The sequence below is a fragment of the Phaseolus vulgaris genome, chromosome 3 (assembly GCF_051622355.1).
Source record: "Phaseolus vulgaris cultivar YP4 chromosome 3, ASM5162235v1, whole genome shotgun sequence".
Taxonomy (NCBI): domain Eukaryota; kingdom Viridiplantae; phylum Streptophyta; class Magnoliopsida; order Fabales; family Fabaceae; genus Phaseolus; species Phaseolus vulgaris.
In genome coordinates this window covers 47,745,391-47,760,620 of record NC_143500.1, presented here as the reverse complement: position 1 = coordinate 47,760,620, position 15,230 = coordinate 47,745,391, and the positions used below count along the sequence as shown (strand labels likewise).

Below are 15,230 nucleotides of genomic sequence, written 5' to 3'. Positions count from 1 at the left end.
GATACTTTTGAAAATACTTAAATCCATTAGAAATTATAGAGATTAATGCTTTTATTATTCTGTATCAAAACCTTTAAACCACACTTAAAAGGGAAGTATTTAAAAAAAAAGTCATTAAATGAAGCAAAATCAATGCTTTGTTATATTAATGTCTTAAAAGCATTTTATACTTTTTTTTCATTTAAAATAATAATAATGGTTATGAATTGGCTAACATGAGATAGAATTATCTTAGGAAGAATGTCAGAATTTATGGGATAATTGACAGGTAAAGTGGTGACGGTTAGAGTTTTAAAATGAATGAATAAGCAGCAAATGTATATGCGGGTAAACTGAGAATTAAATAAACGACCCGAGCCATGAGCACAAATTCTGATTCCCCTGCTATGCTGCTACTGCGGAGTGCAGACAGCAAACTTCAAAATGACAGAATTCGGATGGATAATGGGCAGCATATCCTTTGCCTATCATCCCTAGAAATGTTACGATTATAATTAAAAGAAGAAAAAACCCTAATTAACTTAATAGCTTAAACCTTAAGACAGACTGTTCTAAAGTCAGTCTCAAAAATGCAGTTAGCATTTTAGAATTGATCCCTAGCCACTACTTTGAACAGGCAACATGCAAACTATGCAGTTTCTCTGCACTGTTAATCCCAAGTCACGTCTTCACTGATGACTTTGGCCAGCCCATAGTGGATGATGGTACATGGGCATATTATGCACGGGCTGACTAGAATTATTGTAGAGTCCAGGTCCAGACCCAGGCCCCCGACAAAAAGGAGTGTGGTCATGTTCCTCAGAGGACTCAGTTGAAGGCCCTTGAGAAGTAGGACTAGTTGGAGTCATGGGTGCACCAAAGGTTAGCATTTGGGGGAGTGGTGCAGAAGAAGGCCCAGATTTTAGGACATTCGAGCTCGACTTTTTTCCATCCACAATAAAGCTACCCACTATGACCTATCAGTGAAAAATATTCCACATAAATAAAGCATCAAAGTTTTGAAAATAATAATGAGCAAGGGAATATATATACAATACCAATACCAAAATCCACATAAACTTTATACCATTTGAGAGCGATACCTGTACAGTTGATGCCGCAGTTAGCGTTCCAGCAACTCCGCCACCCAAAACACGTCCATCGGATCCTGCAAGGGTTACATTCAAAGTGCATGTTCTGCTACGTTCACCATTACTTTCAGATTGTTGCATGGCACCTGATAATGATATAATCTCAAATCGGCCCTGCAATGTAAATTGACATCACTAACTATTTCAATATAAAGCAAGACATAGTGGAGTGTAGAACCGTGAAACCAATAAGATTTAGCTCATGCAGGGAAATGGCACTCCCTCCAGGACTCTACCTAGGGGAAAGGGCAAAAAGGGATAGAGGAAGCAATGATTAAGCTCGTAACTATTTCATCAAGTAGATGAACCAACTCTCCCAAAGCCCTAATCTTTCCACTCTCACACTTCTAGATGAAAATTAGGTTTACTTCAGAATTATTGTAATCATAACTAAAACAGATTAAAATGATGAATGTAAAGATTAAAAAGGATTACAATTATGTGAAGAGAAGGGACTATAAAAGATTAAAAATGGCATGTGTAACACCTAAACGGGATGATTTTAGATATAGGGACCAAAAGGAAAAGTTTTTATAATTATAGGAATTAAATGAATAATTGAACCTAAATGCTAAATTTCAATATTCTTTTGTAACTTTTTTTATGGCAAGTACAACCAATAAACAAACATCACAAAAATTCCTGTAGATGGTCATTTTGATTTCTTATCGATCAAGAATGCTGTAGTTTATAAAACGAGATATAAAGTTCTTAATAATTGAGACATCTGAAATCCAAAACTTATTAGCAGAAAATGATCCTTATGCAGTGTTTGTATTCCAAATCAATCAAGTTGAACATGAATCCAACGAGACAAGGATTCATTTACAACACTCAATGTCGATTTAAAAGCATTATCAACTTAAAACCAAACACACATTTAGTTGTGGGATGCATATGGCACGGCAGGAAATGGAAATAAAAGAGAATATGCACCGAAATACAAACTTTAAATGCAACAAATATAAGCACCTCCAATTCTGTTAGATCCTTAAAACCTTTGTACATACTACTGTACACCTTTGTACATACTACTGTACACCTTTGTACAATAGTTAGACAATGTTGATATAAAATCTTTCATCAGAAGAAAGGTTAAGAACCCCTAAATTACCTCAAAGATCAACAGTACTGAAATTAGTCTCAAAAAATTATTAATACTTGAAGAAATAACAAGAGAATAATCATAGCGGAGACTTTTTTCCAAAATAGACAGGTTACAAGTAAGAAAGCACCAATTCCATGCCGTGTATATATATATATATATATATATATATATATATCCAACAATTTTCAAATTAGTTTAAGGTTTTTACCCGTCCAACCTCACATTTGAAGCAGAATGGTAAATATTTAGGAATAGGCCCTAGTATGTAAATTCAGTTGGCCTTACCTGTCAATGACTCAACAATGATTCCGAAATTGGATTTAGGTTACATTTATCAATTTGAAATTCATTGTCTAAAAACTCTACTTGACAATAGAAGTAGTTGCTTGAAAAATTGTTAATAATTATAATAGCACACACAATAAAATAGGTTAAATCAAATACACATGAAATGAATAAACCATTTTCAGCTGCCACCTCAGAAACTACACAGTTTTCTTGTTCCAATATCAAAAGAAACAATGGAAAAAATCACAGCCATCCAAATAATTAAGTGATTGTGTTATATTTCATTCTCTAGAGCATAGTTATGTATGAAATTGGAAGTATGGAAAATTGTATCACATTCATTCAGTTTATGTTCTCATTGGTATGCATGTTAATCAAACACACGGTACAAGATCATTTCCAACATAGTATAGATAAAGCTTAATACAACGGAAAACTAGATTCCAAATGCATATAAAAGTACCTCGTATGTAGCAGTACCACCAGACAGTGCAGGTTGTCGAAGGGTAACATTACAGATTGCACCAATAGCAGATAGAATACAAACTGTCCGAGGCCCTTGCTGAGAAAAGGCCATAATTTTTGCCGTGATGTCCTACAATCAGAAGCATGCTAGTGAGAAGGATTTGTAACAATAGTAACCCAAACCAACCCTGTCAATGGAAACTTTAAAAGAATTGTCTAGAGCCTAAAAAAACTACATATATATGCACACACCAACTATGAAGGTTCCACAATAAAATAGTGACTGGCTAAAGAAATCCAATTTTGCTTCAGTTCAATGATAAACTAACAAGAGAAGGCTGACAATAAATACTGACAAAGCATTCCCCAAAACACACTCTATTCCAGTATTAGCTGAATTTATTGAAAATGGCCAATTTTGGTGAGTCTCACTTCTCATTTAGTAATTATCTCCTCTCCTGATTTGCAGTTTGTAAGTGTTAGAAAATGTGTTACTAACTATCCTCATAAAGAGAAAGGTAAGTTAATGCTATAATTACCCCTTACCTTTTTTAGTGGGACAATATATACAATGTAAATGGTGTACAAGAAACTATAACAAATAAATACACCTCTTAAATTCTGAAATTGATTAAATGAGATGGCCAAAAATCATTCACACTCCACATCAACAGTTATAAGAGAATTGATGAACTAAAAAATAATAGCACTGAATGAGAAATTGACATCAAGTTCCCATGCAACAAGGTAAGTTTTTTTAGCCACAGAAAACTAAAACAAACATATATTTAAAATAAAATTGTCTAGATGAAGGTCTCATTTAACACCCAATTTGAGGATTATCTGTATGCAGTTTGACTAGTTCCACAATGTTGTTTCATCACCAGAAAGGTTAAGAACTAAGATTAACTCAGAACAATAGCACCGAAATCATTCAAACAAAAAATACAAATAAAGAATGACAAAACAATAATCACTGCAAGGCTGTCTCCCAAAATAGATAGGTCACAATCAAAAGCAGTTTCAAAACTTTCTGCTCTCATTATTAATAGACCCTCAACCTTTCCATAACCATAACACCATAACAACGCAGTTAATAAGTCCAAAACTTCCAAAACTAAGACTTATAACCCTTGCCAAAAAAAAGAAACAGGTATTACCATATAATTATGAGTTTAATTTCTAATGTATACTCAGCAAAAAAAATATTACACACTAAAAACACAATGGTTAGTTTCATTTTTAAGATAATTATTGTGAAAAATTCTAAATCTCTCATACATATTTATTTGTGATTGGACAACTGTGTAAAAGAGATAGTCTAATTTATCCATAATTATTCATTCTGGGGGTACAAGAAAAGTTCAAGTTGAGTAAAGAGCGAAAACTCTCCCTTTCCCAACCAAGAACACAAGGCATCAAAATCCAAAGCTAAGTCACATAAACCACCAACAAACAAATGCAAGAGCCACATAATACAAACAAGCAAACGAGTACACTGCATGGCATTTCAGGAAAGTCTAGTTTTTATTTAGCATTACCTCGCCAGACTCCACCAAGATCACGTGGGGAGTGAATCCAACCCCACCAGCTCCTTCACATCAACACAAAAAAGAAACCATCACAATCAGTTCCATTCAAACAAAAAAATCAAACACAAAAACAACAAGAACTACCGAGAGCATCCAGCTGTTTCTTTCCAGAACCGGGAGGCCTTCCTCGGTGCTTCTTCGCCGGAGCATCGGCGGAGGCAGTACCAGCCGAATCTCCACCGATACCGCCGCCGGAAGCGGCGTTAGAGGCAGGTGGAGGAGGTGAGGCATGGGTAGGAGCAAGGCCGAGGGCAATGTTACCGTCCGGCGAGTACTTCCGGGGACGACCGCGCTTCTTCTTGGCGAGCGAGCATGGCTTCATCGGCGAGGAGGAGCCGTCGTAGGCGGCAGCGGGGGAGACGGGGAAAGGCTCCGACGCTGGCGGAGGCTGTTGCTGCTGCTGCGGCACGACGCCGAAGGGAAATCGCGCGGTGGCGGGCGCCATCATGACGGCGCCGGACGAATTAGGGCCGATGTTGGTGTGGGCATAGGAGGTGGGGCCTGCCATGATGGAGGGTGGCGGGGCGCGGGGCGGTTCGCGAGCGTCCATTGCAGCAGATCAAGCGGCGAATGCGGCTTGAAGCTTGAAATTGGATGCTCCCTCTGAAAACTCTGCAGCGATCGATGAATTGAATTGAGTGATTGATGAGACGAGAGAGAGATAGAAGCGTTTCACTGTGTGTGTGAGAGGGAGAGAGAGAGAAAGAAAGAGTGTTGTGAGTGGGGGATTCAGAGACCGAGGAACAAAAAGCGCACCTGACTATGATACGGAAAGAGTGAGATAATGAAACTAGAATTGAAGGAAAGGGGGGGAAAGTGTATATTGAGAGGTAAAGATAATTTTATGGGATACTACTTACCATTATTTATGTTACTTTCCTATACGTACATATAAATAACTTCACCTTTCGAAACCTCTTTCCTTTATGCATGCCACAGGAATGAATCATCCCTTTTAATACCTCCTCACTCCTATTAAATACCCCTTCTCTCTTTATTACATACATTTATTCTATATATTGCCCTCATTATTTAATCACATTAAATATCTCACATCATTTCTTCTTTTTTATTACTTACTTCTAACACGTCAAAATTAATGTCCTCACTTCTCATTGTTTTTTTTCGATTATCTTATCCTCAATGATTCGTCATGAACAAAAATTAAAAATAATAGAGTTTACTTTTCTTTTAAATAATATATTTCAAACTGTTTTTTTTTTTGAAGAATTTGAGGCTTTATATTTCATTATTTTTAAATATCTATAATACTAATATAGATACTATCTATGTAATATAGATAGTAATTTATAAACAAATTTTAAACTGCAAACATGTTGTCCATTACAAAATACTATAAGTCTTTTTTTATTAAACATGAGTTTTTTTATAGTTTTTTTTAATAAAATTTTATATCATTGATGCACAGTATCATTTTAACATCAGTATGTACAATAAAATTTAACAGGTAATATTAACTTATAAATCGTAGTCCAAATACAATAGTGGAACACTTTGCGATGAGTTATGTGATAAAGTGTCACTGTCATCATCTAATCTTGTACTTAACAAGTGTCAATCTTCTCTTTGATCCTCTTCGGGTTGTCATGTGCATCATCTTCTTTGTATTCTTCTGCATCCTCCTAATGACTATGAATAACATCATCTTTTGCATCAGGGTTTAGGGTTTAGGGTTAAGATTGTTATGTGCATCATCTTTACACTCTTGGATCCTCATCAGGACATTCTTGTAGGTCTTCTTATAAGTCAGTGATATCCATGGGTGTTGCATTACTATAATAGGGTAGAGTTAATTGTGTCCACAAATGCATCACTCATATGTTTAAGGTGGTGCAAAGGGGTGCTCTTTGTATATTATAAGAAAATATATGTACTTAATAAAGTTATCAACATTCATTAAGGCATTGTGGTTCTACATCCCCTGTAGGTCAATTATCCACGTACGGGTGCGTGCAAGACTGCGAGGCTATCGTATAACTTAACAAACTAAGATGAACTAGTAACTAAAATTTCAATTAAGCACAAGCATTGAAATTTAAAAGTCACTAAGCACAAGCATTGAAATTTAAAAGTCACTGTGATATTACAAATTAAAACGATGAAAATATTTCTATACATAAAACAAAACAAAGATACTATAACATAAATAGTTAATCAAATAAAAAATATAACAACCCAAATAATTAAACTCAAACAATTATATCAACATTAATATGACAATCCTCATCCGATCATAATTTTCAACAAGTGATAAAAGACAAAATTCTTAAGGCATTTCGAAAATCCTAATTATGTAAGGTTATTAATTAGAAAATTGTAACATTGCCTTGAGTTGGTAATGATTTAAATTAAGTTTGAAAACTATGTTCCAAAGGTCTAATGAACATTTAAGAATGAAAACTTATTCACTAATAAGATAGTTGTGTCTTACTAATAATTTGTATCATGAAATATACATTTATGAGAAATAATGTAATATTTATTTTTAGTTCATAAACAATTATAAATTAGAAAGACATCCCAAACTATAGAATATAGTACAAGTCGCATACTCTTACTATCATCAAAATTTAACCTTGCAAAATCTAAAGTGCAAAAAAAATCACTTAGTTATTATTACTTAACTAATCCTTAAACTAACATATATCTCAGTTAAAAAAGTTAAAATTATGCAACTTCACACCCATAGAAAAAATTGAATTTTCATACCAAATTCTTAACAATTGTGTCACTATTAATAAGGAATATACAATTTTTTCACTTGAAAGAACTATGAAGAATAAAAATATATTCAATTGAATTTTATCAAAATACCATATATATATATATATAATTTAAATACAAGATATATGATTTATGTTAATAATATTATCTTCCTTGTCATTTAAATGAACAAATTTAGGATCTCTTGCCACTTTATTTCATAAAGAACTAGATAAGTCTAGAAATCTCTAAAAATATGTTCAACTTATTTATAAAATATTTTTTTCAAATTAATATCCTCTTCAAACTCCATTTAATATTAATTAATAATCTTTCTTTGTAGATTTTTTATCTTTCTTTTTCTCTTTTTAGTCATATTTATTGTAAAGATTTAGGGAAATGGTTCTCTCTCTCCCTCTCACTTATAAGATAATCATTTCTTCAAACTTTTATTTATATATATATATATATATATATATATATATATATATATATATGCGTCATTGTATTCATACTATTAATTAAGGTTAAATTTGTACTTAATAGATGGTTTTATAACTGGATAGTGTAATAACTTATGTTTTAAATAGTTTAACTACTAGTCTAATAAAATACGACTATCTTATCTATATATATTATTTTTATAAACCAGTTTATTTTAAAAATGATTTTAATTTAACTAACACACTGATGATCTGGATACTTTATAAAAAAATTCAAGTGATACTACTGCAAATACTTTAAACGTGATATAAAGTGAATATATTATCTGGTAAAATAATAAAAAAGTTAATAAAAAAGAGTGAGTGTTTAAATATTTTTAAGTTTATGAAAATTTCTTTATTCAATTTTAGTTATGGAAATTTGTATTGTTTAAGATTATGACATAATATTTATTTATTTTCATTCATAGAAATTAAGCAAGGATCTAGAAAAACTCATATCTTAGTTAACCTTAAATCCTTTAAGTTCCTGTGGTTATTTTAACCATTATCGTTAATTATAATTAGTTTAAAATAAAAAATAATATTAATTAAAATAATTAAGATGATAAGAAATAATTTAAATTCAAAGTACTTAAAAATAATTTTAGGTCTGAAATAATATTTTATTATTTTTATAGTAAATTGATAACATGTAATCTATTTTAATTTTTTAATATACTATCAATTGTGATTTCTACTATTTCTAACATTATTCTTACTTTTTATTTTAAATTTTACTTTTAGCGTAACATTTTTTTTAAATTATATTTTACTTATATGCTTATAACCTAGTTTTAATATTTTTTTCAATATAATCACTATAATTTCGAATAATTTTAATAAGATATTTTTATCAAAAACAGTAGTTTTATCAACAAAAGAATAAAATTATTAAATATGTCATATATTTTAAAATTACTATTACAACATTAACGATTTACAATCATTGCCCTTTTTCTGTTATTACATAATTAATTTTTTTAATTGTACATATATTTAATATACTTTATTATTACTCATTCTTTACCTATGAAATGAAAAATACATAAAATTATTTTTTATTTAATACAAAGTGAAAAATATACGTAATTACCTTTTAAAGATAATGATTGTTCGCAGAATAATGTAAAATTGGTGCTTGAAATATAATAAAAATTAAAATAAATTATATATAATAATTTTCTTATAAATATTTCGGTATTTTATTTTATTTTTTAACACCGAAGTAATTATAGTTAATAATAAAAATAAAAATATCAAATGTTAAAGTAACAATTATTTATACAAACAAAAACTACATACGATTATATGGAGTTAAATTTTGAGTGTTATTTTTTCATTTCTTTTCCCAATTTTCTTATATATTTCTTTTGTGAATACGCATGCGTGCTTTTTTTCCCAATTTTCAATTAACATTCAACAAGTCTGAATTGTCAAATTCACTCACTACCTTCGCCCTTGTCCGAACCAATCCAAACCACCAAATCGGCGACCACGCCTACCGTTGTTAGCTGCTCTCTCTCTGGAAACCACAGATCCGCGGCGTAAAACCACCGCATCCGATAGTCTCCATCGATCTTCCGATAAAGTGGACCGGAGATGCCGGTTGCCGCTTCCGCCATATACTTCCTCAACCTCCGCGGAGACGTTCTCATCAACCGCCTCTATCGCGACGATGTCGGGTACTCTTGCTTCCACTTTCCTCTCTCTTTCACGTTTTCAGCGATTCGTACATAGGTTCTTTCTTCAAGTGTTACGCGCGTTTCGATCGTAGCTTGTTGAATTGTATGCAGCGATTATATCATGGTTTCGTATAAGAAACAATTGACTTAGCTAGGGTTGATTGGTGATTTTATTGCAGGGGAAATATGGTGGATGCTTTTAGGACTCATATTATGCAAACGAAGGAGCTCGGTACTTGCCCTGTGAGGCAGATTGGTGGATGCTCTTTCTTTTACATGAGGATCAGCAATGTCTACATTGTTATTGTTGTTAGCAATAACGCCAATGTGGCTTGCGCTTTCAAGTTTGTTGTTGAGGTACTCCACCACCTGTAATTTTCCTTTATCCGAGATGAAGGTTTTGTTTGGGTGCTGATTGTGCATGACTCTCTCATATCTAGCTTATAATTTTGCCGTTTTGATTGTTGTTAATGTTTTTTAAATGATTGTTTGGGGTTACCTTCTACTCTTAGTGGAGAAGAATGGATAAATGATGAGCCATGCCGGACTTGACTTGGGATTTGTACGAGTACTAAGGGTCATAAAAAGATCAATTAGGGTTTGACAGCGTTTATTTCTTGGTTTATACATCTACCCAGAGGATTTTTTTGTGCTACCAAAGATTTTATTTCTTGAATCACTATATTCTTCGTCTTGTAATTTTCACGTATACTTGGGGCTTGTGATCTTTTGGTTTTATATTGTTGGCGGCAGCTGAGTAGTAGTTAGATTCTGGATATGCTGGTTGTATGGCATACATTATAATAATTTGAGTGGCCTTCTACAGTTCAAGGCGGTTGACAAATTGAAATTTCTTCTCTTTATAATTGACCTTCGTCCTAAGCACGCTAGTCTATATTGCAGAAAAACATTTAATGTAACATTGATATTTTCTTTAACACTTTATAGATCTCTTTGAATGTTTTCTCTTCTCTGGAAGTTTTACTTCCTGTTGTGATTAAAAAACGATATTTTTGCTTTGTGGTTGTTGATAATTGTACTTTTTTTTCTTTACAGGCAGTTGCATTGTTCCGATCTTATTTTGGTGGAGCTTTTGACGAGGATGCAATTCGCAATAATTTTGTACTCATTTATGAGCTCCTAGATGGTATGTAATTTATACAGAGAATCACCTAGTCTTGCCTTGATAATTTTGTCTACTGTGTTATATTTTAGACTTGAAACTCAACACCAGGGTTTTAGATTGCTGATTTTTGAAACTTTCAGAAATTATAAGAGTATATCGTAGCAAAGTTACATCTGCCCAAGTGTCTTTAAGTGAGGAGTAATACATGTCAATTTTGGTACCTATTCAGAAGAGGTAGATGCTTTTGTATGATTGTGCATCTTAGATATTCAAATACATGTTAATGATATTATTTCATTTGAAATACAAATTAAATTATATAGATAACTACAATAACCATACTTTTAGCTGGGATGAATAAAAAAAAAAGACACATTTATGTATGGTGACAATTGGAAAAAATGCAAGTAACCAAAGGAAAGGATACAACTGGTTCCTTTTTCTTGATGTCTTTGGCAAACTCTAAATTCATTGTATTGGTCTGAAGTCCCAACATTTTGGGCAAAATGATTGCCATGAGTTTGATGAAAATTAGTGGGCATAAAATAAGCAATAAACTAGGTTTTTCTTTTGAATATTAGTGAACATGGTTTTGATTGTGCTAGTGCATGTGAAACTGTAATAACGCTATTGCTTGATAACTATTAGATGTGTAGCATTGTGGGTCTATTCTATATTATTGAAATGATAAACAAATATATTTTGCCAAGTCAAAATTTGTTAAGTGTTGAATTGCCAGAGTAAATTCTGTGATATAGAAAAAAATACTTGTCAATAAATAGGTGAGTGGTTATTAACAACTGGTTTTTGCAGAAATTATGGACTTTGGTTACCCACAAAATCTTTCACCAGAGATCTTAAAGCTTTATATCACACAGGAAGGAGTGCGTTCCCCATTTTCATCCAAGGTTAGCCAGCAAACACTGTTGTTGCTTGTAGCTAATATGAAGTAAGACCACGGATATGAACATGATAGGAGAAAACATGGAGATATTGACATAGTAGAAGAAGATACACGGAATACCATATAGATGTATGGAAATAATGGCAAACATAAAATAATATACTGTACACTTGCTACACATAATCAATATATATTATTGTTGCTTGCTAGTAGCTACCATGAATAAGGATATCAATATGAGAAAACAGGGAGACGTTAACATGACAAAATAAAAACAAATCTCAGATAATACCACCTAGATCTATGAATATATGCAAATACCAAAACATCAAGTGATATGCAAGGTATTTGCTCCATATTAGCAATATATTCCCTTTTTTGAAACTTCTCTGCTGTTCTTGTGACTGCCTTGATGTTATAGTTGAAAAAGATGAAAATGCACCACCTCTGTTCTTCCAAACGGGAACAGAGAATTGTCTCGGGCCAATCTGGCATCTATCGGTTGGCTGCTTAAGTTGATGATCAAATTGTTGACCTTTGTTTGGAAATTTACTGGATTATGAGTCTCATCATTGATCTGGTCTATGTTGATACTTAATACTAATCTGTCCCTGACATATGTCACCACAAGTGGAATGTTTATTCTGTCATGATGTGCTTCTTTTTTTCTAAATGCATAACATTCAAGTTAATATTGTTGCAGAATTCAAAATGTTTTGTAGTTGCTTCATATTTGTAAGGAACAAATAAACTGTTTTTTTGTACTGGAAGTTCACCTTTTTCTTCCCTGTTCCTGATTGATAAGGCATGAGTTATACCAATGGACTGCGGTGAGGTTTTCTCTTACTTCATTGATGTCATATTACTTTGAATTTTTCCCCTATGGCACTTTCCATACACCTCCTCAACATGATGTAAATTCAGCAATTATTATACTAAGAAAAAAATGATGATGCAAACTTTTAACTTGTGTCCATAAAGATGGTATCAATTCAGATTACTATTCTTCTACTGTTTTGTGCGGTGTTTATCTATCTGTATATTTTTACTTTTAACACAATATGTTTACCCGGTTGGGTTTTGTATTCCATTAAATCCTTTGCTTGCTATATTCTTTGTACATCAAACAAAAGCCCACAGACAGACCTGTTCCAAATGCAACTTTACAAGTTACTGGTGCTGTTGGTTGGCGGAGAGAAGGTCTTGTGTACAAAAAGAATGAGGTAGTGTCACATCTGTTGTTTACATACAATTATTGCTATACAGCTTGTGCTGTTGTAACATTGACCTATTGCAGGTCTTTCTGGATATTGTGGAAAGTGTAAATCTTCTTATGTCTTCAAAAGGTAGGCTGTGAATTTCATTTTTCTCCACATTGATATTTGCTAGATTGCGTGTCTCCTAACTAGTTTGTGAATTTAGGTAGTGTTCTGCGTTGTGATGTCACCGGGAAGATTCTTATGAAGTGCTTTCTTTCTGGAATGCCGGATTTAAAGTTGGGTTTGAATGACAAGATTGGTCTTGAGAAAGAAGCACAACTTAAATCCCGTCCTACTAAAAGGTAGCCTTCAGTTGCATTTATTTCCCTCTTTTAGGCGCCAATGATTTTTTTCCACTTGAAACATGTTTCTTCATGTTCTCCTGATGTTAGCATTGGAAATGATTTGTTTTAGAAGGGGTGCCTGTATTCTTGTTTTCCCATTATAGTTCCTATCCTGTATGCTGTACTTAGAAAGTGTATTTTATCCTCCTGTTTGGTCTTTCACTATTCTAATGACTTCCCCCCCTCTTATAAACAAATCTATGTTGCAGTGGTAAAAGTATTGAGCTTGATGATGTCACTTTCCATCAATGTGTAAATCTGACAAGGTTCAACTCAGAGAAGACCGTTAGTTTTGTACCACCTGATGGTGAATTTGAACTAATGAAGTAGGTTTTTTTTCTTCTTTCAATCCTATCTCTTGCTATCTAATTTCTTAAATCAACAGCAAATATGCTCCTTATTGTTTGTAATTTCGTCTTTGTCGTTCAAACTTATCTTGTTTAACCATTAATGGTGCTAGCATTGTCATTGGTTTGTTTAATATCGGCTAATACAATTTATATGCAGGTATCGTATAACTGAGGGAGTTAATCTTCCTTTTAAAGTATTGCCAACCATCAAGGAACTTGGTCGATCACGAATAGAAGTGAACGTTAAGGTTTGAAAATTTTCATTTGGATGTCCATATTGTTGGTGATATGCCATCCTCCACTTGTTCATTTATTTTTTCAGTACATGTTTTTCAGGTAAAGAGTGTGTTTGGTGCAAAAATGTTTGCACTTGGGGTTGTAGTCAAGATTCCTGTGCCAAAACAAACGGCAAAAACAAATTTCACAGTTACATCTGGCCGAGCAAAATACAACGCCTCTGTTGACTCTTTGGTTTGGAAGTAAGTGTCTTCATGTGATTATTATTTGAACTATAAATTCCAATTATTTTTAAACTTATTGGTGGGTATCATTTATTATTCTTTTAGGCCAAAAGCCACAGTGTATCCATATATGAATCAATTGTTACTCTTCCCCTCCCCACTCCTTTTCCTTTTATACTCTAGTTTTTAGTGTTTTACATTTTCAATATAATAGCCATTCTCATGTCATTATTGCTTGCTTTTTCTTTATTTATAGGATTAGAAAATTCCCTGGGCAAACTGAGTCAACCTTAAGTGCAGAGGTTGAACTTATTTCCACAACAACAGAAAAGAAATCTTGGACTAGACCACCAATTCAGATGGAGTTTCAGGTGTGTTGTTCAATCATCAGTGGTTGTTTCAGTAATTTCTAATTTCTTTAGTTTAGATGTTGCTTTTAAATTTAATTTTTGGAACTTTGACATGCTGTGATTTTGGTTTATCTTTGCCATAATATTTCTGATTCATAAACAAAATAAAGGGTCCGCTTTTGTCTGTCTCGGAAGAAATTATCGCAATTAGACGCTGAATTACAATCAGGTTCCTTCGCCAGATGTTGTCTAACTGTGTGGATTTAACATAACCATTTATTTGTTTTAAATTTCCTTTCACCCCTCCCCCCTTTTAGCCATGCTTGACGAGACGTATTGATCCTTTGCTGTTGGCTTAAATTTTTGAGAAAATGATCATTTTCACTTCTGGAGCAGTCTTTCCAAACTTTCACTTATACGTACTTGTTCTCTTGAGACAGGTTCCCATGTTCACAGCGTCTGGTTTACGTGTCCGTTTCCTCAAGGTATCCATCCTGACCTACCCTACCCTTTTTTCGTGCATCCTCTCACTTCTAGGTGGTTCTATATCTTCTTTATTTACTCCCTGCAGGTGTGGGAGAAGAGCGGGTACAATACCGTTGAGTGGGTTCGTTATATTACAAAAGCAGGATCCTACGAGATTAGGTGCTAGACACAATTGGCGTTGCTGGGTGGAGATTAAAGCAAAATCCGAAATAAGGCGCAGTTTAGGCAAGTTATCCAAGTTTCTTATCTAGTATTAAAGATGTAATGAAAGGTTCAGGCTTTACTCAATTTGCTGTCAGTATGATTCTTTGTGTGAAAATCAGTTTTAATATTTTTGTTCCAAAAGGCCAGCTTGTCATGAGAACCCTGAAATTGATTGTTCGCTCTCGTACCTTTGTATTTTCTTATATTTTTTTATAAGCATTGATTTGTTGTAATGATAATTTTATCGAGTGATGATCAATTGCATTATTTCA

The 15,230-nt window shown here is 33.1% G+C and overlaps 2 protein-coding genes across 2 annotated transcripts; one reads left to right on the top strand and one right to left on the bottom strand.

Moving 5' to 3' along the window:
• Positions 1-360: 360 nt before the first annotated feature.
• LOC137808181 (AT hook motif DNA-binding family protein) lies at positions 361-5,437 on the bottom strand. The gene is made up of 5 exons (XM_090299649.1): positions 4,668-5,437; positions 4,533-4,585; positions 2,990-3,121; positions 1,083-1,244; positions 361-956 (listed from the first exon to the last, which is right to left on the bottom strand). The coding sequence occupies exons 1-5, from the start codon at positions 5,131-5,133 to the stop codon at positions 669-671; spliced, it is 1,101 nt and encodes a 366-aa protein (XP_090155775.1). The 5' UTR covers positions 5,134-5,437; the 3' UTR covers positions 361-668.
• Positions 5,438-9,138: 3,701 nt separating this feature from the next.
• LOC137808177 (Clathrin adaptor complexes medium subunit family protein) lies at positions 9,139-15,230 on the top strand. Its single transcript, XM_068609155.2, has 13 exons — positions 9,139-9,474; positions 9,654-9,831; positions 10,531-10,621; positions 11,414-11,508; positions 12,638-12,727; positions 12,802-12,850; positions 12,927-13,065; positions 13,317-13,433; positions 13,615-13,705; positions 13,794-13,936; positions 14,175-14,289; positions 14,709-14,753; positions 14,840-15,230. The coding sequence occupies exons 1-13, from the start codon at positions 9,392-9,394 to the stop codon at positions 14,918-14,920; spliced, it is 1,317 nt and encodes a 438-aa protein (XP_068465256.1). The 5' UTR covers positions 9,139-9,391; the 3' UTR covers positions 14,921-15,230.

Excerpts from the sequence above, each read along its gene's own strand:
- LOC137808177 (XM_068609155.2), top strand. The coding sequence starts at position 9,392 with ATGCCGGTTGCCGCTTCCGCCATATACTTCCTCAACCTCCGCGGAGAC. Across the intron at positions 9,475-9,653 it reads CTCTATCGCGACGATGTCGG|GGGAAATATGGTGGATGCTT; the intron begins GTACTCTTGCTT and ends ATTTTATTGCAG. Across the intron at positions 14,754-14,839 it reads TACGTGTCCGTTTCCTCAAG|GTGTGGGAGAAGAGCGGGTA; the intron begins GTATCCATCCTG and ends TACTCCCTGCAG.
- LOC137808181 (XM_090299649.1), bottom strand. The coding sequence starts at position 5,133 with ATGGACGCTCGCGAACCGCCCCGCGCCCCGCCACCCTCCATCATGGCA. Across the intron at positions 3,122-4,532 it reads TCTTGGTGGAGTCTGGCGAG|GACATCACGGCAAAAATTAT; the intron begins GTAATGCTAAAT and ends TTCTGATTGTAG. Across the intron at positions 957-1,082 it reads CTGCGGCATCAACTGTACAG|GTCATAGTGGGTAGCTTTAT; the intron begins GTATCGCTCTCA and ends TTTCACTGATAG.